This window comes from Quercus robur, chromosome 9 (genome assembly GCF_932294415.1).
Source record: "Quercus robur chromosome 9, dhQueRobu3.1, whole genome shotgun sequence".
In the NCBI taxonomy this organism is placed as follows: Eukaryota; Viridiplantae; Streptophyta; class Magnoliopsida; order Fagales; family Fagaceae; genus Quercus; species Quercus robur.
Window position 1 is genome coordinate 15659675 of NC_065542.1, and position 17243 is coordinate 15676917.

Below are 17243 nucleotides of genomic sequence, written 5' to 3' on the forward strand. Positions count from 1 at the left end.
TATTAAAAACTTTCCCAATAGAAATGTCAACTTAAATTTGAATTTAAAAACTTAATTCTAAGGGAAAGATTTTATCTATAGTCACCTCATTAAAGCCTTTGCAATTTCCAAATTGAATTTTAAGATCAAATTTTAAAATTCAACATTGACTAACTGGATTATATTTGGAAATACAATATGAATTTACCAGTTTCCTTGCCATGAATTTTCAATGCATTGAATTTAAATTAAACATTAAGCCCCCTTTTGGGAGGAGAGAATGGAATGGAATGGAAATAATAATTTTAAAATATTCTCCCCTTCCTTTGTTTGAAAGTTTTAATGGAGGAAAATGAAAGTTCATTTCTTTGTTTAAAAGTTTAAGTAGGAAGGAACATTCATTCCTCTCTATTCCCTTAAAACCTCAAATTTTCATTCCCCTTTAAATTGAGAGGAATGTGAGGGAATGAAATTAGATTTAATCAATTTTTTACTAAAACTCTCAAAATTTCCCTATATATTCAACCATTTATTTTAAAATTGGGGTCTAATAGTTATTTTGTCATAAAATGATTTCATTCCATTCTCTCTATGATTTCATTTCCTTATGAACTCTCAAACGAAGCCTAAGAATAAAAATCATGCATTGGAATGGAATAATGTGTTTAGAATTTTTTCGATATTATTGTCAGTACATTATATAAATAGAATTGTCACATTTGGAAATGGCATGACATGATAAATATTAGATTTAGCTATAGTTAGTTTAGACTTTTTAATATTATTGCAGGTTGTATATTGGTGATACATGATGTAAATAAAATTATAACATATTGGTGATACATTATGTAAATAAAATTATAACATTTGGAAATAGCGCGACATGATAGATATTAAATTTAACTATAATTAATTAGTTTAGACTAATTATATTATGATCAATATTAAACATATTTTGATTAATATCCGACCCAAATGATGATACTAATTTAGGAAAAAAAAATAAAGAAAGAAAAGAGAATGAGACCTGATTTACCTACCCAATACCTGACCCAAATGTGCAAGTTTGGGTGAGAGCGATTTCACGTCCTTTTTATCTGGTTGAGCTCAACCCGATCTGAGTTGTGCTTAGTCCTACTTTTTATCATCAAACCAAAACACCAATTAATTTTTGGTATAAGTAGAGTTAAAACTCAAGATCTCAATAAAGTTTAACTAACTAGAACTTATAATTTATTATTATAAATCATATACTTATTAAATAAGTCAAATAACTCAATATCCACTTTAACTATATATCTTTATTAAAAAAAAAAAAAAAAAAAAAAATGTTAACTGTAGGGTAATCTAAGTGTATATGTGTGTAGAACTCATTCCTAGAACTTGAACCGTCCCTTACCTCCCACATCCTATAAGCACTTATATTTGTGAAAAAACCATTGCACCAAAGGTGTTCGATAGTAAAACGTAGAATACCTTAAAGTAAATAAAACGATGTAATTGTATCTTGTTCAAACTCTTTTTTTTTTTTTTTTTTAATAACAGTATATTTTTTCAAACTCTACCTTTAGTTCTACGCTACAATCGTATTATCACTCCCCAAAAATATACAAGGATATGAACCTTAATGACATCAGAATTTTTGCCTGCCACATACCCTTCAGCATTTTTATTATTACCATTTTTGGTGGGTCAGATTCCCCTTTAAGCTTTTGTATTAGTTATTAGTGTGGTTTTTACTTTACAACCCAAGTAGTAGTTTTGTTTTTTTTGTTTTTTTTTTTTTTGATAATGTACGACATAGGATTGTTGTCATGTGTCTTAGTTCATTGACCTCCAATATTACCTGCTGTCAAAATCATCAACCAGATTTTAAAGCTAAACGGTTAAGATTTGTAAGCCAAGGCTGTTTTTAGTAGAAGGAATTTCAGGGTCTCGAATCGCCTATTTCTCTCATCCTCACTCTTCGGTTACTTTCTTTTTGAAAAAAAAAAAAAAAAGACACAAAATTTTCTTAATTCACTTCGAACCCAGAAGAGGTACCTCATCAATAAACAGCCAGCGACACGATTTCTGAATAAAGGTCTTTCTCTCACTCTCTCTTTCTCTCTGTTTGTACATATTTACATATATGTATATGTATATGCATGTTTGTGTACATGTATGTTTGGTTGTGTTTGTATATATAGAATGGGAATTGGATCAAGATAGGAAGATCTGACTGCAAATAATGAGACCCAGAAGTGTTTTTGTTTCTGGGAGTTGTGTTTTACCTTTTCTATTATGAAAATTTTGGTTTTCAGAGGTTGTGGAGTTGAGTTGTTCAAACTCTGATGTGGATTTTCGAGATCTTGTTTTGAGAATTACAATTGTGCCTGGTGTGCAATTTTTATACTTTGTATGACTAATTGGTTCATTGTTGATCTTTGTATGGTTCGTTGATTTTTTCTTTTTGGATTTGTAGAAAGTTTAATTCTTGATGTGTATAACATATTTAGGTCCCAAGCTCTGAACAATTCTTGGTTTTTTTAGAAGAATTCATTTTGTGAAGCTCTGATATATATACCCATTGAGCATTTTCTGAGGGTTCTGATCTCCATTTAACTTCTTAGTGATACTCTTTGCACTTGATAGTTTCTCACTTAGAAGCCTGGAGTTATTATGTATGCAATTGCTTTCTCTTTATTCCCCTTAGGGCTTGTTTGGGTTGAGGGGAGGGAGGGGGAGTAGAGTAAAGTTGGCCTAATTTCCAGCCAACTTTATTCCCCCTCCCTTGCCATCAATCCAAACAAGCCATTAGTGTAACATAAAACTATCAAGTTGATTAGTGCACAACTTGAGGGGGAGTGTTGGGAAGTATGATTTACTTTCCACCAATTGCAGAAAAAAAATCGAAGGTTTGATTGCTTAGAGTAAATCAAGGGATTGGAGCAATCAATTATATTGATATGAAATTCAAAATCAAAATATCATGTAATAAATTGATAGTTGACCCGTTCTCAAATAAGATTAAATTTGGATGTGGTGTTAAATCCAAATTTTACCCCTCCAATTCCAACATGCCACATCATCATATTACATATTTTAAGAATAAGCACAACCACACTCAATCAAATTTTTTTTTTTGATAAATAATAAATTTATTGATATCAAAAAAGGAACACCCTAGTACACAGGGAGCGTACAAGGGTCAAACAGTTCAAGGACAAAAATTACAAGAATCTAGAAAATCAAGAAAAGAAAAAAATGATTGGTTTCGTAAAGTAGCCAACCAATTCATTAAAGTTCTAAAGAAAAATAACTTCAGGTTTGGTATGGATCTCTCAATATCTTCAAAGCACCTACTATTTCTTTCCCTCCAAAGACACCACAATAATCAATGGGGAACAATCAACCAAATATACCCATTTCGATGACAACCAAATCTACCTTGCCAACATGCTAGAAGCCCCACTACAGATTGCGGCATAACCCAGCTTACTCCAAACAAACCAAACACCACAGACCACAAGTCCATAGCAATCGGACAATGAAGAAAAAGATGATCAACCGATTCACCATTACCCTTGCACATGTAGCACCAATCCAATATGCAAACCTTCCTTTTTCATAAATTGTCAATTGTTAAGCATTTCCCTATAGCAATAGTCCAAATAAAGAAAAAGATGATCAACCGATTCACCATTACCCTTTCACATGTAGCACCAATCCAATATCCAAACCTTCCTTTTTCATAAATTGTCAATTGTTATGCATTTCCCTAAAGCAACAGTCCAAATAAAGAAAGCTACTTGAGAAGGAATCTTCTGTTTCCAAATACTTTTCCAAGGAAAACAATAGTCACTGGAGCCCACTAAAAGACTATAAAAATCCTTGACCATGAAACCCTTCTCTCTGTTAGGTTTCCAACACGTCTTATCCTCACCAAACCCCTTCACTAAAGCACCATATATGGTATCCATGAAACCCGACAATGCCTCTAATTCCCGAGCATGCACACCCCTAAAGAAACTCACATCCCAAAAGAGGACTCCATTAGCAAAATTCATAAGCTCAGCCACACTAGCCTCCTTATCTCAGCAAAATCTAAACAATTCAGGATAACTAACTGCAAGAGATGTCTCACCACACCAACAGTCTTGCCAAAACTTCACCCTAGGCCCATCCTCAATATTATATATACTGTGGCGAGAAAAAGAAGGCCATCCCTGACTGATATTTTTCCACAAACTAACACCATATGGACCATTAACAAATTTGGTACACTAGCCACCCCATATATAGCCGTATTTCACTTTTATAACTTGCCTCCAAAGGGCATCATTCTCAATCCCAAATCTCCATAGCCACTTCCCAAGTAAAGCTGCATTAAAAAGTCTTACCTTCTTTATCCCCAAGCCACCCAAAGAAATGGGAGAACAAATAGTAGCCCATTTAACCAAATGAAATTTTGCTTCGTCACCAATGCCACCCATAAGAAATTCAGCTGGAGTTTCTCAATTCGGTTAGCCACTGCAACAGGTATAGGAAATAAGGATAGAAAATAAGTGGGTAAATTAGATAGAGTGATTTTAATCAAAGTGACTCTACCTCCCTTGGATAAGTAAAAACGTTTCCATCCCACTAATCTCCGTTCTATCTTCTCTAGAATTGGGTTCCATATTGTCTTATCCTTGAATTTATCTCCCAAAGGAAAACCCATATATTTCATAGGAAGAGTACCTTGTTTACAGCTAAGGACATTCAACAATAAGTCAAAAGTATGCACCACACCAACAGGAACTAACTCTGACTTGCCCAAATTTACCTTTAGACCAGAGACTGCCTCAAACCAAATAAGGATCATACGTAGAAACAATATCTGATCTAGATTTGCATCACAAAAAATTAGAGTGTCGTTCGCAAAGAGAAGATGAGACATCGCCAAGGATCTTCCTTCTAAGTTACCCACACCAAAGCCTGACATGTGGCCATCATGGACCGCTTTATCCAATATTCTTCCAAGGGCTTCCATAACCAAGACAAACAGCAAAGGAGACAAGGGGTCACCTTGTCTCAACCCCCTGGAACTCTCAAAAAACCCACAAGGAGAGCCATTAATCAGAATAGAGAAGCAAACCATAGATATACAAAAGAAAATCCATCGCCTCCACTTAGTAGAGAACCCACCCCGTTCAAGTAACTGCATAAGAAATCCCCAGTTTACATGATCAAAAGCCTTCTCAACATCTAGTTTGCATTCTAATACCCATTTGAAAATTCAACTTAACTGGGAGTTTATTGAGATGTTGTTATGTGTGGTAGGATGCATTGAGTTTTAGGTAAAAAACTGATGTGACAATTTCTTATTGAATTGTGTAAAACATGGGTTTTATACTCTATCTTTACCAAATTCGGACTCTTTTCAAATTCTATAAATCTCATTATAAATATGGGTTTTCTTGTATTGTGTATCAATCAAAGTGAATGCAAGATGTAGCCATTTGGCCTACAGTGGTGTGGAAGAAGGTCTTATTGACCCAACCACATTAATCTCTTTCGTTCTTTCTTTCTCATATTTTCTTTATGTTCCATACTATTTCAAACTTTGACAAGGCCAATTCATTTATAAAAAATTAAAAAAAATAAATCAAAAAGTTAAGAACTATATTGATGTTGCAATCATAACAGCACTAATGCACTAAATCCAATTAGAACTTCATAGTACTAGGATAGGTGACCTCCTAGGAAGTTATCGTGTTGCACCCATTTCCTTCCAAAATTGGGGGTAAATTTGACTACCAACTATCTATTACTATCATAGATCCCATAGAAGCAAGAGCCTTGTGCACTAGTACAAACTTTAACTATATTGAGCTTGGGTTTGCATTATGCACTCATTGACCTTAATTTGGTTCTACAGTGTAAAAGATTTAGCCAGTACATTACACTCGTTAGTTGTTTCCACTTACAATTTAAAAGAATGCAGCTGCTGTGATTGGGTTCTACAAGCAACCTCACAGGCATTGGTTTTTGTGCACTGTTTGTTTAAGAAGAAGGGTATAGAACTATTTTGTTGGCTAGAAAATTGACATTTTACTAGCCTTCACAATGTAGAAGAGGAAATAGCATCATGAGGTTTGAGGTTTTCTGGGTATGTTGACTGTTCAAGGAAATAATTGAGATGGTCATTGTTCCAGCATTGAAATTTAAATGCATAACTGAAGGACTTTACTTGTCAGGAGTGAGTTTTGAGCCAAGATGAGAACTTTTTGGAACATGGTATTTTAGGATATGAGATGGTGTAGATTCAAGTTTGTGGAGAATTATACACTGCACAAACCCATCCAATTCGTCCTTTATGAATCTTGCTCACACTCAATTATGCAAATAAAGACCTCTTTTATTGGATGTAAAGAGATTTGATTCACAACAAGTGTTTATATAATAAAAAGAAAGAACCGTTGGTTTCTACTAATCCTGATTTGTTAATAGGTGCATGAGATCAAGCCTGATGGGATCATCTTATATTTTAATTAATATAATTTCTCAACTATCGGAGTAACATAGAGAATGATTTAGGATAGAATAGAATAACTGAAAAGAATACATTTGGCTGGTCATGACTAATCTGTAGAGGATCCATAGCTGAACCCAAAAATTTTGGGACTAAAGACTTGGTTGTTGTCTAGTTTCTCAATTCTGCCACTTTCTTATGAACTTTCATATGATACGCTCATTGACAATGGTTGCACTTCTTTTTGCATTCATTCTTGTGAGCAACTATTTGGTTTATCAATCTTCTCTATGATCAGTTCTTTGGAATATGTATGAGTTGACTTTTGCCTCTTAACCCACAAATCTGGTTATGTTGTTCAGAAAAAGTTACAGGTTTTGTTGTTGCTTTTTTGTTGTTGTTGTTGTCGTTGTTATCATTCTTTTTCTTTTTTCCTTTAATCATCATTCTTATCATTGTTTATTTACTAATTTACTATTACGGTACTGCTCCATACTGGCATTCAGCCAAATATATAATACAATTATGATTTATTCTTTTATATTGTGCACTGAAATTGCAGAATAAATAATCCTGGTATATATTTAGGAAATTTACTACAGTTTTCTTTATAGCCATTTCTCCACCCATAGATAAAGTTTGCTGTGATGCAGACAGTAAAGAAGAGTTAAAGGAAAAAACAAGATTAAATGTACAAAAATTCAAGAATTTTGGTCTAATTTTGATCCAAGGCCTTCTTGGAACCTTTCATAGGTTGTATTATGCTCCGTTTGTTTCGATGGAAAACCTTATGTAACACATAAGATAGTTTTCCATATTTTCCAATGTTTGGTAGCACAAAAAAAGATGAGTCAAAGGATCTTTGGTCAACATAAAAAGTATGGCTTATTTTTAGAAATTGTTTTCCACTAAATTTTTTGGGAAAACAACTCTGGGTCCGTTTGGATACAGCTTATTTTGCTGAAAACTGAAAACACTGTAGCAAAATAATTTTTAAATATGTAAATAGTGCCGTAAGACCCATTTTTAATGAAAAAGTTGCTGAAAAGTGAAGTTTGTGGGTCCCATGAACAGTGCACGGGACCCACTGGTGTGCACAACGCAGACATGGGAAGCGCAAAACGCGCTTCCCAAACGCACTCTCTATCTCACAGTAAGCTAAATAAAGAAAGTTAGGAGTTTTTTTTAACTCATTTAAAGTTGCTACAAAACGTTGGAAAATGAGATAATTTTATAGAAAATGCTTCTTGGAAAATGACTCATTTTCTAGAAAACATCATCACTAAAACAGGGGTAGTTTGGTATTAAGTTATTATTGAGTCTTATTATTAAGTTTTAAGGTTAGAAAGTTGCTGGGGTAATTTCTAGATTTTTTGGAATGGACTGTAATGAGTCTTATTTCATGTTTATAGTCCTTTTCCTATTTGGTTTAGAAGTTTTTAAGTCCTTTTTTTGTATGTTATTAGTAATCCTAGTCATTTTAGGAATAAGTTATTTAAAGTCCTAATCCTTGTAGGAAAGGATTTAACAATAGCCTATATTGTAGTCAATAATATTCATAGTGAGATTGATTCTAATGCAATTCCAACATCTTATTTTAAGCTTTGAGGGCGTGATTGCCTTCTCCTCCCTAAGTGTGATTGCTTAGGAAAAGCTAGGTATGATTGCCTAGTGTTTTTATCTATCTTATTTCTTATTCTATTCCCTGTTAAGAAAAAACAGTCAATATATTCAAGTTTCAATCTGTTTTTACCAAAACCCTTAAACATCTTATTCAAGAACCCTTCAAGGTCTCATCAAGAAATCTAATTTAGTTCTGAATTCTTAAAGAACGATCCTACATCAAGCTGCATTAGCCTAGTCTAGATCTGCATATTTTAAGAGGCATCAGATGACTTTTGAATGACATTTGGGGATTTGTATGCCAATTAAAATTATGAAACAAGTTGGCAAATCTTGTCGTATTTCCAGGCTTGTGTTTTCTTTTGGTAATCATGAGTGAATTATCTCTTGGATAGAGTTATAAAAATTTGATGAACTAAACTTTTATACTAATTCCTTGTAATTCTTCATGTAGAAATTTGGATGCATCAAAAATCCATTAAGAATTTTGACAAGCTTGTGAAATGGAAGACGGTTACTATATTGGGAGGAGATGGGAGGACCTGGACACTGATATTTTGGTGAAGATTTTCCAGTCTTTTGACATCCTTGAGTTAACTTCGGGTATCGCTCATGTCTGTAGTGCATGGCGTATGGCTTGCTGTGATCCTCTGCTTTGGAAAACACTTGATTTATCAATGATGAAATCGAATTTCATAAAAATCCCGTTAGAGCCATATGTTTATGTTGATGGACGGTCTGATAAGATATTAACCCGTCTATTGAAGATTTCTATGAGTCTCAGCAGGGGAAACATAACAACCTTGATTTTCCATTTCAACCTATTCGTGAGTGATGAACAGTTAACTTATACTGCAGAAAGGTAATTCCAGTTATTTTGTTGTTTATCGAGCTGAATATTTTAACCCTTAAGGTTTCTGATAGTATTGCTGATCTCCTTTTCTGAAATATATGTCTTTATAATGATTAATGATAAATGTTGAGATATCAAAGCAAGTTTTTTTTTTTTTTAAATAGTTATTTTGGACAAAACTTAGTTACATTTCCTCAGGTGTTGTACCTTAGGTTTTCCAATTAAATTCAAACACGTTATTCCATTGAATTAAAAAAATAATACTGTTTGTGATGCATGGGTCAATGTAGCATGGAATATATATAACCATACCCTATAGCCAATAGTTGTACTAAGCTATATATTTTAAGATGTGTTGTTATGTCTCTTATAGTACCACTCAATGTTGAATTGACAATAACCACTGTCTTTATTGCAGGTGCCCACAGCTCAGACGACTTGTTCTGCCAGCTTGGAACAGAATAAAAAAGACTGGAATATGCAAGGCCATTCGTGCATGGAAAGATCTTGAATCCCTAACAATGCCTGGAATTGCAAATCCTCCATACCTCATGGAGGAAATTTCCAAGAACTGCAAGAACTTTAGAGAACTGAAGATTATGGGCCCTTGTGATAAATTCTTTGCTAGTACACTTGCTACATTCCTTCCAACCTTGAAGGTCCTAAGCCTCCGATGCTCAATGCTATATAAGGAAGCTCTGATCATTGTCCTGGATAGTTTGCCACACCTAGAAGTGCTTAACATATCACATTGCCTTCTAATAGAAGTCCTTCCACCTCCTGGACCTAAAAAAGTTGTTAGCGAAATTGATCAATCTATTATTGAAAAGGCATCTCGGTTACGCGAATTTTTAACATGCATGAATGACTCATGCACTATGTGCCAGCGAACCAAAATTGATGAAGGGCTCATGAGGTGGTACAGATACGAGGAAGGGCTGTGGAAAGCAGATGAGGTGAGCTCTCTTGCACTTTGATTAGAACATGTGGAGATTGTGTTTCCACAAATTAGAAGCTGTATCATATTTTCTCTTTAGTGATTATATTTCTTTTATGCTAGAAACAAAATAAAATGTTGCTGAATAAATATAAATGGCAGCCATCTTTATGGTCTTGTGTTGCAAAAGACATCCTCCCACAGGTAGGTTTGGTTTTGACACATGATTGACTTGTTTTTTGGGAGAGAACTATTGATGTATGTGTCTGAAGTGTACATATTGTAAGTTCTTTTCTGTTACAATAGGATTCTCAATTTTGGTCCACCACATTTTTTAATTATGGTGTAATGGGAAAAATTTTGAGATGAATTACTTGTTGACATTATAGTGTTGCATACAGGAATTCAATTAGGAATGATGTTCGGCATTTGGTTGGAATTTTCTATTACATCTCTTTTGTATATAAGTGCTATTGACTCCATATATTCGCTAAGCCACAGTTGATTCATAAAGTTTGAATTGGTCTCTTCGAACTTTTTTGTGATTGTTAATTTGTTACAGATGTGATATGGTTGAATATAACATGCGTCCAGGTAGTATGAGAAAGTATGCACATAAACGTGTTAGGAAATGAGCTAAGACAAGGCTGAGAAGACCAAGCTTTGTCTCCTCTTTGAGATTGTTAACAAGTGATAGGGTATATTACAATAACCTTCCTCTAGGTTTGAGGAAATGTCAAAAACTCCGTCCGATTTTTATAAATGTCCTTCCACCCCTTAAGGTTTTGATCTATATAAATATTTATGTCCGTTACAAATTATGTCAAACACATTTTTCAAATTAAAGTCTCATCCTGAATAACCTCAAAATAATGCTTACTAACTAGACCGGTTATATGATATAAGAAAATTTAAAAATAAAAACCACATGGAGTAACTGTCAAATGTGTCCTACCAGGTCATAATCTGTGGCCAAATCCAGTTCTTTGCCTGATAAATTTGTTTCTGATACTTATTCCAGATTGGTATTTTAAGCATAACTATCTGCGATGCATTTGATTTTGCTATCTACATTCAGTGTAGGTATGGATAATTTTGAACGTGGAAGTATATAGAACCATTTCTGATTTTGCTATCTACATTCAGTGTTATTTTTGAAGGTGTTATTCTCTCCGGTTGGCGGTTATTATGCTTGCTTCTCATCCTCGTTATATCCCAATAATTGTAAAGGAGACAACAGAGTGGTTGGAAGCAAATTTATGTTGCTTTTATCCTCCTAGATAATTGTAAAAGATGCAAATGCACAGGGTTGGATTGGACTGGGTTTGGTCAGGCCTGAGGCTAAGATAAATATGAATGTGTTCTTTGAAAAATACAACATTTTCACAATTTGTCAAAGTGATTGATTGTGAGTGATGCATTATCATTTTTACATGCATTTATCATTTTTTTACCACTCATATATAGTCAACCATTTCGACAACTTGTGGCAAAAGTTGTCTCCCTAGACTTTCTCTTTTCAGTTTGAAGTTTTGAATTGCAGTGAAGCCTTTCTTGCTTTTAAGGTAGGTAGTGAAGGCTTGTTATTCGTGATTATATGCATAAAAACTGTTATCACTGTCTTCAAAGAATGTTCTGGCTAAAATCAATTTATTTAAAGAGACTAAAAAGCTTCATCCTTCATGTCTTCAGTCCTTGCTGTTAAAAGCCTCTTCTTTTTAGTGGAGAAATCAACATTTCTAAGTCCGTGGAGATATATCCGATGTATGGCATACCTTCTTAGATCATTAACATCATAAATTATCGAACTTTTCAACTACATCATATGTGATTGAATGCATTGTCCCATCCTTTCTACCTAAACTATCCTGGTTTCCATCTTTACAATTATTTAAGCATTTAAAAAATAAAAATAAAAAAAGGGTTTGGCTTGTCCCCATATCCCATCCAATACAGAGGAATACTGGACAAAAACCTTACCCATAGAATTGATTATCAGTTTTGTATTTAATATATGAATGGCATCACTCTTCATTGTTTAGCAGCCCCCACCCCCCAATACTATATGAAATGAAATGTGAAATAGTTGGTAGGTGACATATTCTAACGGTGAATTTTGAAGTTTTATAAACCACTTTTGGACTTTCATAAAGGGTCCCAGCTCGCACAAATAATGGAGTTTTTTTTTTTTTACCCCTGAACAATAAGTAATAACTAATAACAATAATATTGTTGAAATTTATTTGAAAAAAAAAAAACAAAACAAAACCTACAGGGACCTCTCCATCTCCTGCCCCCTTTGAAAACACCTAGACAATACTTCCAAAAAAGAAAAAAACCAGACAGTGAGTTCAGAGATGGTAAAATGCCCAACCAAAGGCCAAAGCTGAACAAGAGAGTCCACAGAGCAACACTATGGGCAAAAACATTTTTACATCTAGGTCTTATGATTGAAAATCAATCACTCTCGTGGGGACTCATCGTCAAAATTACTTTTAATATACACCAATCATAATATGTTGCATATTTTTTTTTTAAATATATATATATATATATATATATAATGTGTCACTGAATTGCTTGTTCATATATTAGATTAAATCCCATAAAATCATTGAAAAATCCAATGCACGGAAATGAAAATAGTATATGTAGGGTCACAATTTGAGGCCCAAGCCCAAAATGTATAGAGTCTTGGTCCAATGAGCCCAATACAATGAATTTGTAAAGAATGAATTGGAAACTTAGACTTTTGCGAATTCGATGATCAACCAATAGGTTTTGATGATAAAGAAAGTAAAATAACAAAAGTTTATTAGGGACAGACGTCCTCAGATAAAATCTGAGGAGCTTGATTCTTAAATATTGTTCTTAAGACCTTGTTACCAGTCTGGCATCCAGATTGCCATCCGCCCCTCCCTAAAGTCTTTGGGAGTGGTTGTAAGGGTTTTTTTTTAAAATAACTATAAAACACATACTATATTATAAGTTAGACAAGGTTTCAAACTTATTGCATTTCTAACAATTCGAGTCCAGTGGACTCGATTTACCTAGAAATATGACGTGGACAAAGTAGGAAATCGAGTTTACTGAACTCAATTTCTATACATAGAAATCGAGTTTAATAAACTCAAGTTCTGTGTACAGAAACCAAGTTTAACAAACTCGGTTTCTATACATAGAAAACGAGTTTATTAAAATCGATTTCTATGTATAGAAACCGATTTCAATAAAACTGAGAATGCATCATTTCTGCTCAAAAAATCTCAACATTACACCCAACAAAAAAAAAAAAAAAAAAAAAAGAACATAAGACCCAGAAAATAAGCTGTTCCATTTCTCTAAAACACAACCCAAAAACCACATAGAAGATCAAATGAGAAAATGATACCGGTTGTTGGGACGGCGACGGCGACGGAGCGGAGGGGCGACGGCATCGGAGCGGAGGGGCGACGGCATCGGAGCGGAGGGACGATGTCGACGGAGCAGGTGACGGACTGCAGCTCCTATCGGTTGTTGGGACGGCGACGGCGACGGAACGGAGGGGCGACGGCATCGAAGCGGAGGGGCGACGACATCGGAGCGGAGGGGTGATGTCGACGAAGCTGCAGGAGAGGGAATGAGAGTGAGAGAGATGGACTGCAGATCCGTCACCTGCTCCGTCGACATCGCCCCTCCGCTTCGATGCCATCGCCCCTCCGCTCCGATGTCGTCGCCCCTTCGTTTCGTCGCCGTCGCCGTCCCAACAACCGGTATCATTTTCTCATTTAATCTTCTATGTGGTTTTTGGTTGTGTTTTAGAGAAATAGAACAGCTTATTTTCTGGGTCTTATGTTCTTTTTTTTTTTTTTTTTGTTGGGTGTAATGTTGAGATTTTTTTAGCAGAAATGATGAGCATTCTCAGTTTTATTTAAATCGGTTTCTATACATAGAAATCGATTTTAATAAACTCGGTTTCTATGTATAGAAATCGAGTTTGTTAAACTTGGTTTCTGTACACAGAAATTGAGTTTATTAAACTCGATTTCTATGTATAGAAATCGAGTTCAATAAACTCGATTTCCTACTTTGTCCATGTCATATTTCTGGGTAAATCGAGTCCACTGGACTCGAATTGCTAGAAATGCAATAAGTTTGAAATCTTGTCTAACTTATAATATAGTATGTGTTTTATAGTTATTTTTTTAAAAAACCCTGGTTGTAAAGGCTGAAAAGCACGGTTCAGTTAGTTGCAGAGCATTTAATGCAATAGTAGCAGAGCATTTAATGCAATAGTAGCAGTTTTCTCTTAGATATTTCCATGCCTTCCTTTATCTTGTTCCTTCTTAATACTTATCATCTTCTATGGAATGGTCTGAAGTGTCGCTCTTAATGGTAGACCATTCCCTTTCTCCTTGGCCTTGCCTAGCCGAGGAGTTCCTCCTCAGATTGGGCCCTTGGCCCAACATATACATAGATATGGGCTCACTGGCCTTTCACCCCCACAATAGCCCCTTGAGATTCTTCTTTCCTACTCCATGGGAGGAGAGAAGGATCTCGATGTGATAGTAGCCCCTTCGCGCCCATTTTACACCACTTTTGATTGCAAGGTGTCTTTTAACTACCCAAGTCGTGTTTCTGACGTTTCGGTACACGAGGCACGCTTTCATTAATATCTTTACGAAGTGACGCAAATCCAACGATTGGGGATTTCTTTGGAAATTGGGCAGGATTTATCTCGCTTGTAACTCTTTCTTTGAATTTCGGGCAAATTAATTTCCACTAGATTTTGCCTTTTATATAAGACACCTTGGGGGAATCGTTCTTCCTCATTTACAAATCCTTAAGTCCTGCAGGAAGCTCAAGTTCTTAACCCTTCAGGCATTCCCAAGGACTTTGCCAAGATGGTGATCAAAGACTAGGGAATGAGGTGGCCAAGGATAAAGGCAAGGGCAAGGAAACCAAGCCCTCCTCAGGAACCAAGGATGCCGCCAAGATCTAGGATGATGTAGTTAAGGCAAAGGAAGCAGAGGCCAAAGACGTTCCTACCTTTCAACCGAGCAAGAAAGAAGACCCTTCTCCTTCAGCCAAGACCCAAAGCAGGTGTAGATCGCATTAGATTTTTGGTGCTACAAAGTTTGGGTCTCACCTGGCGACATATATCATGTGTGCACAAATGTGAAAACGACCCAAGGTTGATCAAGCAAATCAACAAGGACAAGGATAGACAGGTTTCTTGTTTCTCAGCCTTGATAGCAGAACATCTTGTAGTTAGGAGAAAAGGGGTCCATCAAGCGTTTCCGCCTCTTCTTCTTTCTCATCGTCGGTACCATCCATACTGGCTCAATTGCTGCTAGAACAAGATTGTGAATCAAGTGTAGTGTTTCCACCTCTTCTTCTTTCTCATCGCCGGTACCATCCATACTGACTCAATTGCTGCTAGAACAAGATTGTGAATCTATCATTCCTATGAGCTTCATCTTTTTATAGTTAGCTTTAAAACAAGCCTGCCTAAGCCGCTTTGTACATGATGTACCTTTCCTTTATTTAATAAAAATGGTTGCACTTTTTACTTTATGAATCTTTCCTTTTTTTGCAATAACTATTTCATGAATAGGTGTGTTGTTATTTTTCCCTCCAATGGGACTTAGAGTTGATGCTGTTGATGGTAATGAAAAGTTGTCACCCTGACTTTATCAAAACTGACAATAGCACCTGGCCGCTAATCTTTAAATAAGTTAACTATGTAGAAATAATCAAGAAAATAACCGTGTGCTCTATACTGCGAACTGTGCAACCATCAAAGAATGTTGAATTCAAAGCAAGTGATCCGAGGGGACCATCGTGTACCAAGGTTTTGTTCAACATTTATAATGATGTCATAGCATTAATTTCCCCAAAGTGTCTGGTCCGAGGACCCAGGCATGCCTTAGGTTCTGTTTAAGCACTTTAAAGAGAAGTCATAGTGTTAATTTCCCCCAAGCATCTGGCCCGAAGGCCTAGGCATGCCTTAGGTTCTGTTTAAGCACTTTAAAAAGAAGTCATAGTGTTAATTTCCCCTAAGCATCTGGTCCGAAGGCCCAGGCACGCCTTAGGTTCTGTTTAAGCACTTTAAAGTGATGTCATAGTGTTAATTTCCCCTAAGCATCTGACCCGAAGGCCTAGGCATGCCTTAGGTTCTATTTAAGCACTTTAAAAAGAAGTCATAGTGTTAATTTCCCCCAAGCATCTAGTCCGAGGACCCGGCATACCTTAGGTTCTGTTTAAGCACTTTAAAAAGAAGTCATAGTGTTAATTTCCCCCAAGCATCTGGTCTGAGGACCCAAGCATGCCTTAGGTTCTGTTTAAGCACTTTAAAGAGATGTCATAGTGTTAATTTCCCCCAAGCATCTGATCCGAGGATCTAGGCATGCCTTAGGTTCTGTTTAAGCACTTTAAAGAGATGTCATAGTGTTAATTTCCCCCAAACATCTGGTCCGAGAACCCAGGCATGCCTTAGGTTCTGTTTAAGCACTTTAAAGAGATGTCATAGTGTTAATTTCCCTCAAGTATCTGATCCTCGAACCCAGGCATGCCTTAGGTTCTATTTAAGCACTTTAAAGAGATGTCATAGTGTTAATTTCCCCCAAGCATCTAATCCGAGGACCCAGGCATGCTTTAGGTTCTGTTTAAGCACTTTAAAGAGATGTCATAGTGTTAATTTCCCCCAAGTATCTGGTCCAAGAACCCAGGCATGCCTTAGGTTCTATTTAAGCACTTTAAAGAAAATTCATAGTGTTAATTTCTCCCAAGCATCTAGTCCGAGAACCCAGACATGCCTTAGGTTCTGTTTAAGCACTTTAAAGAGATGTTATAGTGTTAATTTCCCCCAAGCATCTGGTCAGAGGACCCAAGCATGCCTTAGATTCTGTTTAAGCACTTTAAAGAGATGTCATAGTGTTAATTTTCCCCAAGCATCTGGTCCGAGGACCTAGGCATGCCTTAGGTTTTGTTTAAGCACTTTAAAGAGAAGTCATAGTGTTAATTCCTCCCAAGCATCTGGTCCGAGAACTCAGGCATGCCTTAGGTTCTGTTTAAGCACTTTAAAGAGATGTCATAGTGTTAATTTCTCCCAAGCATCTGGTCCGAGGACCCAGGCATGCCTTAGGTTCTGTTTAAGCACTTTAAAGAGAAGTCATAATGTTAATTTCCCCTAAGCATCTGGTCCGAGGGCCCAAGCATGCCTTGGGTTCTGTTTAAGCACTTTAAAGAGAAGTTAGAGCTAGCCCCACTTCGGATCATCTTTGATTTGTAGTGCCATCAACATGTACCATTCTGGATAAAGGATCCTACGTAGCAAGACCGTGCCAACTGATTTTCCATCCATGTGTTGTGCT

The 17243-nt window shown here is 35.8% G+C and overlaps 1 protein-coding gene across 5 annotated transcripts; it reads left to right on the forward strand.

Moving 5' to 3' along the window:
- Positions 1 to 1756: 1756 nt before the first annotated feature.
- Positions 1757 to 11435, forward strand: LOC126699331 (F-box/LRR-repeat protein At3g48880). 5 transcript variants are annotated; one of them, XM_050397081.1, is made up of 5 exons: positions 1757 to 2062; positions 8553 to 8960; positions 9370 to 9907; positions 10012 to 10092; positions 11035 to 11435. In XM_050397081.1, the coding sequence occupies exons 2-5, from the start codon at positions 8602 to 8604 to the stop codon at positions 11044 to 11046; spliced, it is 990 nt and encodes a 329-aa protein (XP_050253038.1). In that variant the 5' UTR covers positions 1757 to 2062; positions 8553 to 8601; the 3' UTR covers positions 11047 to 11435. The 5 variants fall into 5 exon arrangements, with proteins under 5 accessions (XP_050253038.1, XP_050253039.1, XP_050253037.1 ...); XM_050397082.1 differs by lacking the exon at positions 10012 to 10092 and having other exon boundaries at positions 10972 to 11435; XM_050397080.1 differs by lacking the exon at positions 11035 to 11435 and having other exon boundaries at positions 10012 to 10258.
- Positions 11436 to 17243: the final 5808 nt, after the last annotated feature.

Bases quoted from the DNA above. Each gene is read 5' to 3' on its own strand.
- LOC126699331 (XM_050397080.1), top strand. From the start codon at position 8,602: ATGGAAGACGGTTACTATATTGGGAGGAGATGGGAGGACCTGGACACT. The intron at 8,961-9,369 runs GTAATTCCAGTT...TCTTTATTGCAG, and splicing joins TTAACTTATACTGCAGAAAG to GTGCCCACAGCTCAGACGAC. The intron at 9,908-10,011 runs GTGAGCTCTCTT...CTTTTATGCTAG, and splicing joins GGCTGTGGAAAGCAGATGAG to AAACAAAATAAAATGTTGCT.